A 16,856-nucleotide genomic window follows, 5' to 3' on the forward strand; every position below is an offset into this window, starting at 1 on the left:
AACCTAGAATATTTAATATGTTAACAATTTATTTTCAGCCCTATTTTACTAAGTTAAGTCAAAGTCATGCTTGAATGTCTATAATTGACAAGATTTACCCCTAAACCTTGGTATCTATCCAGTGTTGCCCTCCTTCCTTAAGGTTGAGGGTTCAAGTTCCGTTGTGGATATAGGTGGACTTAAGGTGTAGTTTAAGAGTAGGTTAAATTTGCCGTTAAAAAAAGTTAACATTTTTAGTCTCTAATCTTTAACTCAAACTTAAATGACAAAATTATTTACAATTAAGTTCATCTTCTAATTAAATGGATTTATCAAAGTGTCATTCCTAATATAAAAAAAATTAACTTTGAATTTAACTTGACAAGCATTGAAATCTTAATTAAATTTTGTTTAACTTAAACCAAAATTTATACTCATAACTCGATTATTTTAATTTAATTTTTTATATAAATTCATTTTAGTATTAAAAGTTTTAGCCCTAAACTTACGGGTGTTAAAAGGTTCCATGCTCAACATATTGATTTTAGGAAACTAATGATGAAAGTTGGGATTTTATTTTATTTTATTTTTTTATTTTTTTTTATTTTTATTTTTTTTTGTAGATATTAACTGGGAACTCCATCATCATCTTAAGCACAAACAATAGTAACACCATTTGTTGGTTATATGCATAATCATAATATACTGGCGTTATTTGTCAATCTTTTGAAGGTTATACAATCATGTACTCATAGAAGATAACCTCACGTCAGTTCCGACCATTCGTTAACTTACTTCGATCACCCCATAACATCAATAGATAATGATATACTTCATTATTCAAAGTAATGGAACACTTTATTATGCATACAATATGCACCATGATTCTAAAATTAAGTCAAAATGAAAATGCTAAGCTTCAACACAATCCAACTATACCCAATAAAGTCAAATACACAAACAATGTTCAACTTAAATTTCGGTAATTTTCCTTACAATTTTAAATCGACTAGATACAACGCATCAACGTACTTTTACAAATTAAAAATTGTAGTGTGCATCATAATTGATCGTTTGAACTTGGAAGAAAAACACCCGTAAATAAATGTAGATAAAAACGGGCAAATAGATTATTTTGGAATACCAGCTGCTAGCTTTGCTCTTAAATCCTTACGAAGAATTTTCCCAGATGGGGATTTAGGGATCGTGTCGACGAAGAACACACGGTTAATTCTCTTGTAGAATACCACCTGTAATTTACAAATAATTTATAGATGATTTCACATGTAGCAACATGAAAATAATCACTACTGGTTTGACTCGAGGTAATATATTGAACACGTTTCAGTCAAATAGGAAATATATATGTCATTTAAGTTGGGTTGACCGTACCCATGTTTATTTTGTTTTATATTAATAAATAATTTACATTAAATATAGATATGATAACAAAAATAATAAGTTTATTTTGCAAATAAAATTGTATATACATTTTATAATGCTTTTTAGTTGAATTTTGGACATTACAAAGAAAAAAATAATGCAAAATGACATATGGGTTAAAATTTAGAAACATAAAATTACCTGTTTGGAGATAAATTGCTTGACTTCGTCCTCGGTGACGGTTGAGCCGTTTGATTTAACCACAAACGCAACCGGAACTTCCCCAGCACCCTCATCTATCATTCTGAAATATGAATAATTGAATATCTATTAATTATAGAGTATTATTATAAATTTTGTAAACAGTAAATTCACCAAATTGTCGATCTGGTAAATGGTAATGTCCGGTAATTAAGAAGACGATAACTTACGGGACCACGGCAGCATCAGATAGGTGCGGATGTGTGAGCAGCAATGCTTCAAGCTCCGCTGGAGCAACTTGAAATCCTTTGTACTTTATCAACTCCTTCAATCGATCGACTATGAAAAGCTCATCATCGTCATCAATGAACCCGATGTCTCCGGTGTGCAACCACCCGTCTACGATCGTTCTCTTTGTTGCTTCCGGATCGTTAAGGTAACCTATGATCAATTTTCACCACCGGAACTTTTTAATTTTTTTATCTCAGGTAAAACAGTAAAAGAATTATTAACAATTCAGAATTTCAGATCTATGATGATCTTCGATATTCTACTGACCTTTCATGATCTGGTCACCGCGAATGCAGATCTCACCGCGTTGATTCCGAGGAAGAGAAGCATTCGTGTCTGGATCGACGATCTTCATCTCGGCATTACGGACTACTGTGCCACATGCCCCTGATTTGATCTCGAATGGCTCTTTGGCGAAAGCCAAACACATCGCTAACACCGGTCCTGCCTCCGTCATTCCGTAACCCTGTTATCGATCATGCAGAACAGATCAATCATCAATGCTATAGATGCGTGGACTAGATTGTATATTAGTTGAGGAAAAAATACTTCCAGGTTTGGATTTATCTGAAATGAACTGACTACCTACCTGTCCAAGCTTCGCATTGGGGAACTTCATCCTTACGGTGTCTTCAAGCTCTTTGCCCAACGGCGCCGCGCCGGACATTACCGTTCGAATCGACGATACATCGTATTTATCCACAACGTCTGCGTTTTTCGCGATTGCTAAAACTATAGGAGGCACGAACGGTCCGATTGTGACTTTGTACTTCTGAATCAGCTCCAGAAATGGAACTATATCGAATTTTTGCATGATGAGAATAGCAGCCCCTGCGCGTAATCCGCACAACAAGATCGAATTTAACGAGTAGATGTGAAACAATGGCAAAACGCACATCAGTACATCCTCGCTGTGAATCCATAAATTCGGATTTTCACCGTCGACTTGCTGTGCTACACTCGTCACCAGCCCTTTGTGAGTCAACATGACTCCTTTTGGCAATCCGGTAGTCCCGGATGAATACGGCAGAGCCACGACGTCATCCGACGAGATGTCAACTTCAGGAAGCTCCTTCTCATCGCCGGAAACCAACTCCGAGAAGTGAAGGCACTCTTCCGGAGCTGAATCGATGCAAACGACCTTGATCGAATTCTCCGATGCGAAGTCCTTCAGCTTCGCCACATGTGCTGATTGAGTGATAATGATTTTCGCGCCGGAAGCCTTGGCTTGCTTGAGGATCTCAGAAGATGTGAAGAACGGGTTCGCCATTGTTGAGACGGCGCCGATGAAGGAAGCGCCAAGGAACGAGAAGACAAATTCCGGCGAATTGGGAAGCAAAATCATGATGACATCACCCTTGTTGATGCCTAGTTTGTGAAGGGCAGAACCGACTTTTCGTGAGCTGAGCTCGACGTCAGCATAGCTGTATACAACACCGGTGGCGCCGTCAATCAAGCACGGTCGATCACTGAACTTGGAAATATTTTCAAAGCAATACGCGTGCAAAGAGAGATGCTTGGGTATATAAATGTCCGGCAGACGTGATCGGAAAATGGTCTCCGTCTTTGCTTCCATCGTGAAGTATCCTTTTTTTTTTTTGTATTGTGGAATTTGTTGTGTGTTGCTGGAAATTGTTCGGGAGGAAAAACGCTTATATGGATGGCGGAGGTTGGTGGTGAGTTGATCGTTGGCGGGGGTTGGTGGAGGAGGACAGGATGGTAATTAAGGGGTAATCAGAGGGGTAAAATCGGAGTGGAAGTGTGGTTGGTGGATGATGGGTTAGGTATTATTGGTAAGGGTTGTGTTGGGTCCACCCAGTTGGGTGCCGATCGGATCAAGTTGACTTGAAAAACATAGGAGCCACACTTGACACTTCTTTTCTTTCTTCCTTTTGGCTACCTACCACACTACACGGAACACATAAACGGGATCGGTTTGAGACTCAACTCAGCCGAATCAAATTAGAACCGAAAAGTACAACATAAAAATATAATCAAACCAAACCCAGATCAATCTCTAACAGCTCTTGGGTGTCTTCTTCTTGTCTTGTAAAATTGAATATTAATGCTGTGAATGTTGTTATTATTAACAAAAGAAATAAAGAAAATGAATTTTAAACTACCATACGCCTTTTGCATTATAAAGTTGTATCCAAATCTATTACTTAGTTAAATGATTCAGATTTAATTTTGTCAACTTAATAATCGATGAATATTACATCATTAAACGGACCCATCTAATCTGGATAGTTAGTCCCACCTCATTTCTCCACTCTGAAATTTCCCAATTCGGATATTCGTGCTCCGGTGTGAAAGATGAATATTATCTAACTGATTTATAAAGTCTTGCACACGGTTCGAGACGGGGATATCAACTTCAACGCCACTCACCGGAGGGTGTACTCACCATAGATTTTTTATTTTCTACTCACTCGTTTTTTATTTACGTTTTATATCTTATGTCAGTTTTCCACTCATTTATCTTTTACTCACCACAAATCAGGAAATGGTTGTCTTTAACTACTTTTCATTTTTTATTTTTTTTTAAATATATTTTATACAAATATTATACTTGTTTTGTATATAATTAAAAATCATGAATTTTAATATATTTTTAATTTGTTAGTATCCGACTTTCACTCACCCTTCCTACACCCATTCTTTCTCGTCTTACAAATCTTTTCCATCAATTGGACTGAAACCTCACATGTAACACCCTATCTTTTATACATTTAAAATGGAGAAACTTTTACGACATCTTATTACATTAAGTTGTATTTTTCAAACTTGGTCACAATAAAACATTTTTCAAAACATATTCGTTAACTTGGGGGTTACAAACTCATATAAATACACAATTATAGTAAGCAAATAAAAATTTACCAAATATCATAATCAGGAATTTATACGTCACGTTATCTATCTTCTAAAACTATTCAAGCAATCCATACTTCTAAATCTTTGCTTCCAAAACTAAGATACATGCCATTTCAAATAAAATATTTAATATGAATTGTCTCTTAGTTACATGGTTTTAAGACTCATCAAATAACCAAACATTTCAAATAATCTTTTATTTAATTCATACTTTGCATTTTCAAAATACTTTATACAACTTTAACTTATGTCAAACGCCATGCAATGGAATATGTTTACAAAGCATGTTTAAAACTTTCAATATAACTTATACTCGAATTAAACTTCATGCAAAGATATAAAATACATAATCTATTAATCCATGATCATAAACCGTTCAATATAACTTGATCGCAAACAAACTTCATACAAAATAAACAAAATTGATTGCATGATCTTAAATTGAAAATAAATGAAGTAAAACTTACGGGTTTCCTCCTATCTTGCATCATATAAAATGTGATCCTTAGGTTGAAAATAAACAAATGCATTCAAAACATAATACAAAAACTCAATCAAGGCATAACTCATCCAACAGAAATAAAAACCAATTTAACATGATATGTCCTTTAAAACAATCACTCATAGCAATGTTTCTATTAGCGTATAACATTTAAATGTATAGATAGGATCTTTTAAACTTCATGTTATCTAGCTAGTTGTTATTATTCCTTATATCTTGTATGTGTATAAATACATCAATAAGATACAGATACAATTGAGGGCAATACTACTTTACATGGTATCAAGCGTTGGTTATCCAAACCCTAGCCATACCACCTTTTTTTTTTCCTTTTTCTTTCATCTCATTCTTTTTCTCGTTTCTTCTCAATGGCATCTTCATCTGATTTTGCCATTCCTCTTGCCACTATTCTTCACCTTCTCACCATCAAACTCAACTCATCAAATTATCTTCTCTGGAAACATCAAATCCAACCTCTCTTATCTTATCAAAACCTTCTTGGCCATGTCGATGGTTCCAAATCAGCCCCGGTTCAAACCATTGAAGTTGAAGGCAAGCCCACTCCTAATCCAGTCTACACTACGTGGCATGAAATTGATCAAAAGGGCCCTTTTAATCTTGCAATCTTCGCTATCCAAGGAAGCCATGGCCGAGACTTTAGGGTTGTCTAATGCCTGTGCGATTTGGGTTGCTTTGGAACAGGCCTACAACCATGATTCCAGAGAAAGGCTACAAACACTGTGTGATTCTCTAAGACAACTTCAGAAAGACTCCTCCACGGTAACTGAATATGGCAAGAAATTTAAGGCAATTTGTGATCAATTGTCGGCTATTGGTTCCCCTGTTGACACCACTGATTAGATTCACTGGTTCCTGTGTGGCCTAGGCTCCGGTTTTGAATCGTTTTCAATAGCCCGTCGTGCTGCTCCTGTTTATCCATCCTTCCGCCAACTCCTCTCCCAGGCGGAAAGTCACGAGTTATTTCTCTCCTCCATTCATAACTCAGCCTCCACCACACCAGTTGCCTTCACCGCTACCACCTCTACCTCTCCCTCTTCATCCAATAATCGAGGTGGACACTCAAACAGAGGACGTGGTCGTGCCAATTACTCAGGAGGACGAGGATAAGGGCGGCGCCCACCGCACTGCCAACTATGTCGCAAAAATGGACATTATGCATCTTTGTGTCCAGATCTTGCTACTTATCAAAAGAGCTCCACTATTTATGCTAATCTTGCTCAAGCTTTCAAAAGGCAGTGTGACATTACTCATTCAAGTCCTGACTGGTATGTTGATTCTGGGGCTTCCACACACATGACCAACTCGGTGCCAAATCTTGATTCCTCATCAGCTTATTCTGGGCAAAATCAAGTGGTCTTTGGCAATGGTAATGTGTTAAATATTTCCCACATTGGTACCTCTTCTTTAATAAATCAACTACATTTACATGATGTTTTAGTAGTCCCTCACCTTACCAAGAATTTACTTTCCATCAGCAAGCTAACAAGAGACTCACCGGTTGATATTCTCTTTTCTAATAACTTTTTCGCAATTCAAAATCGCAGCACCAAGGAAATAACCGCAAGGGGTAGAGTTGAGGGCGGTCTTTACATCCTTGAGCAAGGATATAAGACGTTTTTAGCCAGTTTAAGGAATAAAAGGACTAGTGCTTCTTATGAATTATGGCATAGTAGATTAGGTCATGTAACGTTTGACATTATTTCTTTATTACAAAAGCCTGGTTCTTTATCTCTTATAGTTGTTTTACCAAAACCTGGTGTATGTTCTTTTTGCCAACTGTCAAAAAGCAAACGCTTGCCATTTCATGAAAATTATAAACGTGCCACTCATGTACTTGACCTAATTCACTGCGACCTATGAGGCCCAGTACCTTTACCATCCACTGATGGTTATCTATACTATGTAATTTTTGTTGATGATCATTCTAGGTTTACGTGGTTCTATCCACTTAAGCTCAAGTCTGACTTTGCACAAATATTCACAAACTTCTTACTGTTCGTACAAAATCAGTTCTCATGCAAGGTCAAAAAATTTCAAACTAACAGGGGACCGAGTTTATAAATAAAAAGGTGCAATAACTCCTTACCTCAAATGGTACTCATCATCGTATCTCTTGCCCCCACACACCTGAACAGAATGGGAGAGTTGAACGTAAACATCGTCATGTCACTGAAACTGGTCTCGCGATGCTATTTAATTGCCATGAACCGGCTTCATTATGGGTTGATGCTTTTACCTCTGCAGTCTACATCATCAACCGCCTCCCATCTAAAGTCATTAAAAACAAAAGCCCCTTTAAAGTGCTATATCAAACTCCTTCCAATTATGACATCTTCAAAGTGTTTGGATGTCGCGTTTTTCCATATCTATGTGATTACTCAGCCAACAAATTAGCCCCACGAAGCCACCCTTGTATCTTCATTGGTTACAACACCAACTATAAAGGGTATAGATGTCTAGATTCGAGTACACACCGTATTTACACAACCAGGCACGCTAAATTTGACGAATCTTGCTTTCCATTTGCCAATGATTCCTCGTCTGCTGATGCATCTCAATTATTGTTCTCTTCATTTAATGAACCTACTAGATAAAATAGCTCTACTACTCAAACAAATACATATACTCCAGCACCTGTTGTCACATCGCCCGCTAATTCTCATAACTCGTGCAAAGCCACAACTCCATGTTCGATGTGTCTGCCCATTCCAACAGCACCCACGGTCTTACCTTCCCCAGTCGCTGCTAATGATCAGTTTTCGGTACCTGGTGACAGCCCTCCACTATCATCACAATAGCTTACTCCCCACTCACTAGTGGTGCCATCTCACTCCATGATCACACGTTCCAAGGCCGGTATTTTCAAGCCTAAGCACCACGCTGATTTAGCCTATCTTGGGATGTCTGGTCTTCATCAAGTTCTCCTCACTACCACCATTCCTAAGGGATTTAAATCTACATCTAAACATGCTCATTTGCTTATGGATATGGATGAGGAAATGCGAGCCTTGCAATGGGAGCTTGTCCCACGACCATCTCATGCAAATGTAGTTGGTTCCAAATGGATTTTCGCACAAAATTTAAATCTGATGGCACCATTGATCGTTACAAGGCACGCTTAGTTGCACAAGGTTTCACACAGGTACCTGGACTTGACTATTCTCATACGTTTAGTCCTGTTGTTAAAGCTTCTACGGTCCGAATTTTTCTATCTATTGTAGTTATGCGAAACTGACCATTACACCAATTAGACGTAAAGAATGCTTTCCTAAATGGAAAACTTACTGATACAGTTTTTATGGAGCAACCCACAGGGTTTATTGATGCACGTTTTCCATTACATGTCTATCGTTTGAAGAAAGCACTTTATGGCCTAAAACAGGCACCGAGAGCATGGTTTCAAAGACTAAACTCTTTTCTTATCTCTCTTGGTTTTCAGTGTAGCTGTGTTGATACTTTGCTTTTTATCCTCAAACAGCGATCTACTCTTCTCTATCTAATGGTTTATGTTGATGACATAATTCTCACGAGGAACGATTCCACTCTCATTCGCAACTTCATTACTCGTATTAATAACGAGTTTGCTACCAAAGATCTTGGAAAACCCAGTTACTTCTTAGGTCTTGAAGTTACATATACCAATAATGGAATTTTCCTCACTCAAGCAAAGTATGCCCATGATATCTTGACTAGAGCTCAGCTTCTTGACTCCAAACCAGTTGCCACACCACTATGTGCCACATATCAACTTTTAACAGCTGGTGTGCCCTATTCCGATCCAACTCTTTACCGTTCATTAGTCGGGGCACTACAATATCTGACCATTACTCGACCGGATCTTTCTTATGTTGTAAATCAAGTCAGCCAGTTCCTTCAAAATCCCACTGTTGATCATTTTCAGGCTGTTAAACGCATTTTGCAATATGTTAAAGGCACCATTTCGTATGGCTTGCATTTTCATCGCCCTCGCTCTACTTCTGTTTTAGGCTATTCGGATGCCGATTGGGCCAGGTGCATTGAAACAAGGCGGTCGACATATGTTACTCGATCTTCCTAAGTGACAACTTAGTATCTTGGAGCGCGAAAAAGCAACCTACGGTGTCTCGCTCTAGCTGTGAATCCGAATACAAGGCTATAGCCAACACAGCATCAGAAATAGTTTGGGTCACTCACTTACTAAGAGAACTTCATGCGTTGCCACCTTCCATACCCACTCTTTTGTGTGACAATAAAAGTGCACTTTTTCTCAGCCCGAATCCCATCTCCCACAAGCGTTCTAAACACATAGACATTGACTATTACTTCATTCGTGAGCTCGTTCCTTCTGGCAAACTTCACACCAAGTATATCCCCACTCATCTACAACTAGCTGACATCTTCACCAAGAGTCTTCCGTGACCTCTTTTTGAGCAATTTCGTAACAAGTTGCATGTTGGACCACCACCAATCAGCTTGACGGGGGGTATTAGCGTATAACATTTAAATGTATAGATAGGATCTTTTAAACTTCCTGTTATCTAGCTAGTTGTTGTTATTCATTATATCTTGTATGTGTATAAATACATCAATAAGATATAAGATACTGATACAATTGAAGGGAATACTACTTTACAGTTTCAAAATATGTATAAAAATAATAGCAAACTTCAAACTTTTAACCAAAGCTTTAACTTTCAAAACATGTATCAAAATAATAGCGAGAGATTATATACCTTCTGGTTTACGTTGACGAGATTATTTGTATAGCCTCTTCTACCTCTCTCAACACTAGATTTGTTAATTGACTTTTGTCTAAGTTCTTCATGCCAGACTTAGGATCTCTAACATTCTTCATTGGCATTATTGTATCTTACTCTAACTCAAATATTTTTTTCTTAGTCCTCTTTTGCTAAGGAAATTCTTACGAGAGCTAACATGACCACATGCAATATGTGAAATACCTGATGGATACGAAACTCAATCTTTCCTCTGATGGGAAGCATGTTTCTAACCCAACATTGTATAGGAGTCTTATGGAGGACTTATAATATCCACACCATCTAAATATATATCTTATGTGGTCAAGGAAATATGCCTTTACATGCATGAACCTCGTGAACGCTACTTTCTTGTGATAAAGTGTATTCTTTACTACCTTCACCTTCAGGTCATGTTAGCGCGTGACCTTCTTATTTGTTTGTCCCTTGTTGATCAATTAGTTACGTACAAACTAAGAGGGGTGTTCAAATATTGTACTTTGTAGTTCGATTTTTACACATGTATAGTGTAAGGTACCTTGTGTAAGTACTTGCATTATTTATATTGATAGAAATACTAGGGAAATTCACTAAACAAACCCTTATAAATGATTTTTTTAAATAAAATAACCATTTTAAAGTTTTTGAAAAATAACAACTTTCTCCTGAATGCTTGGTTCTGGACTTGTTCTTCAAATTTCGGAGATTTTTTTCAAATAAATTTCTCTTCTAATGTCTGAATGTCAATTCCGAAGTGTTTAATATTACATGTGTTCCGTCAAATGTCTGGTTTTAAACCCTAATATCATACATATTTCTTATTTACTATGTTTCTTCAACTTTTTGTTAGATTTTAGCAAGAAACAACTTTTTTTATTCCGCAATATATTCGGACTTGTTCTTGAAATTATGAAGGGTTTTTTTCTCTCGAACTCCAAAATTTCAATTGAAAATATATTTTTTTGTCAGGAAAAAATGTTTATTTCTTTAAATATACATCACATTATGGTTAGTTTAGTTAATTTTCCATAATATAAATCCCTTAAGGTATTTTTACAATATGATATTTTGTAATTATTACTTTAAACTATAAAATCAAAAGTTAGCAATTATAGTCAGCTTCAATCTATACTTAAATATTTTTTGGTGGCCTAATTATTAAATTTTTCAATAATCAAGATTTTTTTTTTTCACCTATTTATATTAGGTCATCCACAAAACTTATCAATAATCATTATAGTGATGGATGACACATCAACATCACATCCGATCATTAAATCTATAACATACCTACCACTAAAAGATCATTCCATATCATTTTTTATTTTATTTTTAATTCAAAAATACATTAAAAACATATTTTTTTTTTTAAAATTGGTTTTTTCATTAAATTAAAATACCACGGTATACTAAAAAAAATTGCATTAATTAAAAAAAATGCAACATTAAAAAAAAAAATCCTAAAAAAGCCAAACATAACTAAAAAAACTATCCCATATTCTTATATCAGGCTCGAATAGATTCTTTCATTGCACGAAAAATCTTCAAGTATTCGTTTTCGAGGTCGTCCGCTTTCATTTTTAATATCTACATATCGGCTTTTGTTTGAAGCATCGTTTGTGCCTCTTAAAATGATGATTGCGCTTCTACCATTTTTTTCCACCCGACTCATCATCTCCGCCTTGCTCTCTTGTATTTGGACATATTGATCAAATTTGTCTCCAAAATGATCGATAATTAAATAGTAGATCCTGAAGCCGACAAACCCGTTTTTTTGCTTTATTTCTTCCAATGGGCCGACAAAGAGGTTACTCGTTTTCAAAATCTATCGGATCATCATTGATGTCGATGTGTCTTCGTCCGTTCGATTGTTAGGAAGTTGCATCGTAGTTTCTTAAACGCTAATGAACCGGAATAGGTTTGTGAAGTTGTTTCAGTTTGCTATTTCCATTTTGGAGCATCTTTCAATTTTAGCCATAGTTTGAGATATGGAAAAGCTTTGTGGGTGGTTGTTGTTGTTTTTTCATATTGATCTAAGGCCGCCTTAAACATATCGAAATTGTTTAACCCGTTTTTGTGTACGTTGTTAAGGTTGTTGTAAATTCCTTCAAAGTCGGTACATTTTAGCCTAAACCGCGCCACTTCGAACTAATTTGGTCGGGATTTCGACTTTCACTTTCTCCCAAAAACAATTAAAGTTTGACTATCTCCTTCAATTGGCTCTTGAGAAGCCAATACCTACACCTAGACTAACTTCTCTCCTTCAATTGGCGATGAGTTGTATCCAACGCAAAAGTATCATCGGGTTTGCAGTTTCGATAGAGGGGGGGGGGGGGGGGGGGGGGGGGGGGGTTATTTTGATTGGGATTCATGGTTTTTGGTTGTAAATAAAGTTGTGTGTTTAAATGTTTATATATAAAAAGAAGAATGATGTAAAAATGAGGTTGTGTGTTGTGGTATTTATATAAGTAAATGGTTGTTTTGTTTTAAATAAAAAAATTCAAAAAAATATCATTAAACATAACTAATCAAAGGTGGAGATGTTCAAACGGCTAGCTATTGGGAGTTGTCAATCGTTTTTGGCTTCACGAACAACCATGCCCGACCACAAAGGTTCGGGTGGTGTTCACGAACCACGACCGTAGCCACGTCGACAACGGCAACCTTCGTGATGAGCATTGCAGTAGGCCTTGGTGCACGATGGTAAACATGCAGTTTTGTATCGACTAACATAAACAGTAAAAATGTTGAAAAAAGTCTGACCTTAATTTTAATCATTTAATTTGTGTTGTGTCCTTAATTTTAATCGTTTAATTTTTATTTTTATGTTGTGTCATGTAAACTTGTTGACCAAATTCAAGTCTATTACCCAAACTTGTTTACTTCGCAACGAGTTCTTGTCACGTTAGCATGTCGTCTCGGTTTTGGTCGGCTCTAACTATGGTGGCAGCCTGTCAAACCATCGGCTATGTAATAATAAAGTATGCGCCCAAAAAAAAACCCAGGTTTGAACCGATTTTACAATCGGGTTCCAATACCAAGCATGTGGTTTCCTCTAACCAACTGGACCGGGTTTTTAACATTGATTAACAATAATTTAAGAACCAGAAATGTCGATCCTTTTTTTTGTATCATATAAATGTAAATAACTTTACATTTTGTAATGTAAACTCCCAAGTATTTCTGGAAAAGGGGTATAACACCACAACACCATCATTAATCATATGGACCACTGCATTTTCCATTATGATCCAATAAAGTTTTATTTTCAAAAACTTGACTCATCTGTTGACGGGCGTCTTAAAAAGTAACGCAAACTATTAGTGACAACCTGCAAAAAAAATAATAATAATGAATCGTCAATTATACCTTCTAAAAAAACTAAATTTGGCTAAAACTTGATGGTGTCGTGTGTATTAATTACCAGCTGAAGGGGTTTGATGAGAGCCTTATTCTTGTAATTCACATGGAACTTGGCCTTGGCCAACAAACCCTGCACCACGTAGGTTGGTTTGGTTCGGTTTCATGATAATAGCAACTTACTTTTCTCTAACTACCAAAAAGCTCCATGTATTTTATTTTTTACCCATAATAGCAACATACTTACATTTCTCTACCAATATAGTAATGTACTTTATTTGTTCCATTTTGCTATTATTGGTGTGTGTTGCTATTATGGGTAAGAGTTAAACTACATTTCCAATATTAGTAAAGTTAGTAAATTAAGTTGATATTTCCTGCACTTTGTCCTTTTAATGAACGGGATTATTGTTACCTCGGTGTCAAACTCTCCTGACTCTACTGCAACGTTAATATCAGTGATAATTTTCACAAGGTCTACCAGTAACCCAGGCCTATCTGCTGTTTCCACTGAGAGCAAACTGTATACATATATAGCAACGAAATTATATCCATCAATTCTCAAAGTCAAACTTGGTATTTGACTTCCGTACATCAATTGTCAAATGAGTTGCTTTTTGACTTTTAGATGTCAAAGTCAAACATGCAGGATTACCTTCGATCGGGACCATCATCGGATATACGGATGCGAGTTGCAATGTCAACATCAAGCTGAGGCAAAGATAAACCAGTAGTGAATATTAGCCAAATGACGAAATCGCCCTTCCGTTTTGACAATAATCTAACATATGACATATTGATTGATTGGTACCTTCTGTTTTGGTGCTTCGACTCCAAAGGCTTCTCCCATAGCTAACTGAGCGCTTGATTCCTGATGACCAAAAACATCAATTCAACATGATAATTAAAATATGAAATTGGTGTAATAATTAATAAAAATAAATACCGGGTGATATTCAAGAAGATTGCTAATAATTGTTAGACGGATGGCCTCAAGCAACTCAGGATCCTCAACTTTCCGACCAGTCGAGCTGCAAATGGATTCATATTAACTGTTCATAAGGGTAACCAAAATGTACATTCAACTCAATTTTTAAATTTGTTGTACCAAAACCAATTCTTTGACCCTTTAATAAATCGAAAACATTAAACAAAAACATCGGACATGTGATCCAAGAAGATAAATTAAGCTCAATACTCTTACGATTTAGTGATCGAGAACGTGTTATGCTTCCCTGAAGAATCCAGATGAACGTTTGCTTTGACAACATTCAATCCAAGATTTTTTAGAGCATTCATCTGCTCATACATTTCCCAATAATCAATGACAATAGCAAATCTATTAAATTAATAATAAAATTTTATTTGCTTTATGATAAATTCGAAGGTTTTGTTCATACAGTGTCAAGAAGAGCTCCAAGGCGATTCCCAAAGGTAATCTCCACAACAGTTGCATTTGGGTCTGAGTCCTGATCGATAATTACTTTGGGTGTTGGAATCACATCGGTTTCTTGATAACTTCCATCCTGCAAATCATACCAAAATCCGATGAACATAAAGTCAGAAATCAAACAGATCTTCAAAGAAAAGGTGTTACCAAATCCCTTGCTTAATACCTCAATGGCTGTGGCTGATGCTTTTGGAATCATAGTACTCAATGAATATGACAATCTGGGTAACAACCCAAATCAAAAATTAGAATAACAACCCTAAATCCTAATGCATGTTTCATGTTACTTAGAGAAATCTTTCATGTTTGTGATTCAATATGCCTCCAAAACGCGCGTTTTTGTATAAACCCCTAAAACTGATTGTTGGACTCCTTAATTGTTTCCCAATTTAACCTTGACAGAAAAATAATTAAAAAATATATATAATATAATCACTTTTCTAGTTTTCTCCAACACTGGGAACTCATAATTGCTACGTATCCAAACACTTCCTAGATCAGCTTCGGATTAGGGATGTATAATTTACAGCTGATCAATCGGTTAGAAGTTTAGAGCCCAATACGATTAAAGACTAAAGTTACACAAATCAGCAACTCGTATTTGCTCGATCAATTACAGCAAATTAACAATCCTCGTGTTCGTGTACACACATTAATCAAATATGCTTACACGGAATCAGAAAACCCACAAAACGTTACGAATTATTAAAGAAATCTAGAGCTGGATCGAGTTAGATTGATTCTAAAAAGAAACGCCAATTAAAGGAACTCAAAATTACAAACAGGAAATCGGGTGGGGCATACCTTGGTTTAGTTGAAGTACATAGATGTTTAAGAGGATCTGAACCGAAGAACGCAGCTTTAGAGATGGGTTGCTTCTCGAATGCAACTAATTTGGTGTAAACTCCAATAGTGCACCCGCAAGAGGCCATGGCGACAGCCATAATAACCAGAGGACTATTGAAAGAAAATGCTAAAGAGGGTTGGATTGAGAACTAGAGGAAGAAGATTGGCATGGCGAGGTGAGGATGGGTAGGGATATGGTGGGGACAAAAATGGAAGCGTATGGATTGAAGTTGAAGGATAGACGTAGTTTTGCATCTAGTGGTTTCCGCCATTTGTAAAGGAGTCTATCTGTCTGTATCATGTATGGGCTGGATATTTATAATTTTTTTCTTTCTATTATTTACTTTCCTAACAATAAATTGTACATAAAGACACTTTCATAATTCATAACTCATAATATATAAAAATATATACCCATGAAACTATTTTTAATATATTAAAAATACTAATTTAAATATTTTATTATATTGAAAGTTAACAAAGTATGAATGTTGTTTTAAATTGGTTCATTGTGACTTTGCTAATTGATATATCATATTTATAGGAATAGATGGAACGGGAGGAGGAATATCGGAGACTACAATCTTTACCTTCATACATGAATTCTTATTCTAATTTTCATCCACATTTTCATCCCTATCACGAAAGATAAATAAATCCTCATCTTCACCCCTAACGGTGAATGATAGTTTTTTATTTCTATTTTAATATAAAAACTTTTATATAAATTATAGAAAAAAATGCAAAAATGGTCCCTGTGGTTTGCCGATTTCTGTGGGTAAGGTCCAAAAAAAAGTTTGCTAGCAAAAAACGTCCTTATATGATGTTTGAGCTGTGGATTTGGTCCCTGCCTCTAACTGCCGTTAGAGGCATTTCGTTTTCTTCCCCACGTGCCATGCATGCGAGGGTATTTTTGTCCTTTCATTTATGGGACCAAAATTGCAATCTAATTTCTCTATTTAACCTTGACTTAAACCCATCTTCCCCAACGGCTCTCTCTGCGAAAATGGTAACCATCATATGCTTTTGTGGCAACAATTTTGTGTTGCGCACATCGTGGACTCCACTTAATTCAGGCCGACGGTTCTACGCATGCCCTCTACCGGTAAAGTAGCGTTCTAATTTTTGCAATCAAACACCTTCTTGTTGCCCTAATTTTGTGTGTTTCATCTTTGAAAGGACTCAAAATGTCGATTCCTTGGATGGTTTG

General features: G+C 36.3%; 2 protein-coding genes across 2 annotated transcripts; both read right to left on the bottom strand.

Annotated features, from left to right (window-relative positions):
- Positions 1-932: 932 nt before the first annotated feature.
- Positions 933-3,827, bottom strand: LOC111914848 (4-coumarate--CoA ligase 1). Its single transcript, XM_023910555.3, has 5 exons — positions 2,444-3,827; positions 2,122-2,320; positions 1,794-2,004; positions 1,564-1,666; positions 933-1,229 (listed from the first exon to the last, which is right to left on the bottom strand). Exons 1-5 carry the CDS (start codon positions 3,428-3,430, stop codon positions 1,110-1,112), a joined length of 1,620 nt encoding a protein of 539 aa, XP_023766323.1. The 5' UTR covers positions 3,431-3,827; the 3' UTR covers positions 933-1,109.
- Positions 3,828-13,086: 9,259 nt separating this feature from the next.
- On the bottom strand, positions 13,087-15,913 carry LOC111914846 (ACT domain-containing protein ACR11). Its single transcript, XM_023910554.2, has 10 exons — positions 15,605-15,913; positions 14,967-15,021; positions 14,751-14,876; positions 14,555-14,649; positions 14,297-14,381; positions 14,162-14,221; positions 14,006-14,061; positions 13,766-13,871; positions 13,415-13,483; positions 13,087-13,321 (listed from the first exon to the last, which is right to left on the bottom strand). Exons 1-10 carry the CDS (start codon positions 15,742-15,744, stop codon positions 13,259-13,261), a joined length of 855 nt encoding a protein of 284 aa, XP_023766322.1. The 5' UTR covers positions 15,745-15,913; the 3' UTR covers positions 13,087-13,258.
- Between the last annotated feature and the right edge of the window lie 943 nt (positions 15,914-16,856).

Source organism: Lactuca sativa, chromosome 5 (genome assembly GCF_002870075.4).
Source record: "Lactuca sativa cultivar Salinas chromosome 5, Lsat_Salinas_v11, whole genome shotgun sequence".
Classification (NCBI taxonomy): domain Eukaryota; kingdom Viridiplantae; phylum Streptophyta; class Magnoliopsida; order Asterales; family Asteraceae; genus Lactuca; species Lactuca sativa.

Coding starts and splice junctions, on each gene's coding strand:
- LOC111914848 (XM_023910555.3), bottom strand. CDS start 3,430: ATGGAAGCAAAGACGGAGACCATTTTCCGATCACGTCTGCCGGACATT. Junction 2,005..2,121: donor CGGTGACCAGATCATGAAAG/GTCAGTAGAATA, acceptor AATTGATCATAG/GTTACCTTAACGATCCGGAA. Junction 1,230..1,563: donor AGCAATTTATCTCCAAACAG/GTAATTTTATGT, acceptor TGTAAATTACAG/GTGGTATTCTACAAGAGAAT.
- LOC111914846 (XM_023910554.2), bottom strand. CDS start 15,744: ATGGCTGTCGCCATGGCCTCTTGCGGGTGCACTATTGGAGTTTACACC. Junction 14,382..14,554: donor ACGTTCTCGATCACTAAATC/GTAAGAGTATTG, acceptor ATCCATTTGCAG/CTCGACTGGTCGGAAAGTTG. Junction 14,062..14,161: donor TCGAAGCACCAAAACAGAAG/GTACCAATCAAT, acceptor TCTTTGCCTCAG/CTTGATGTTGACATTGCAAC.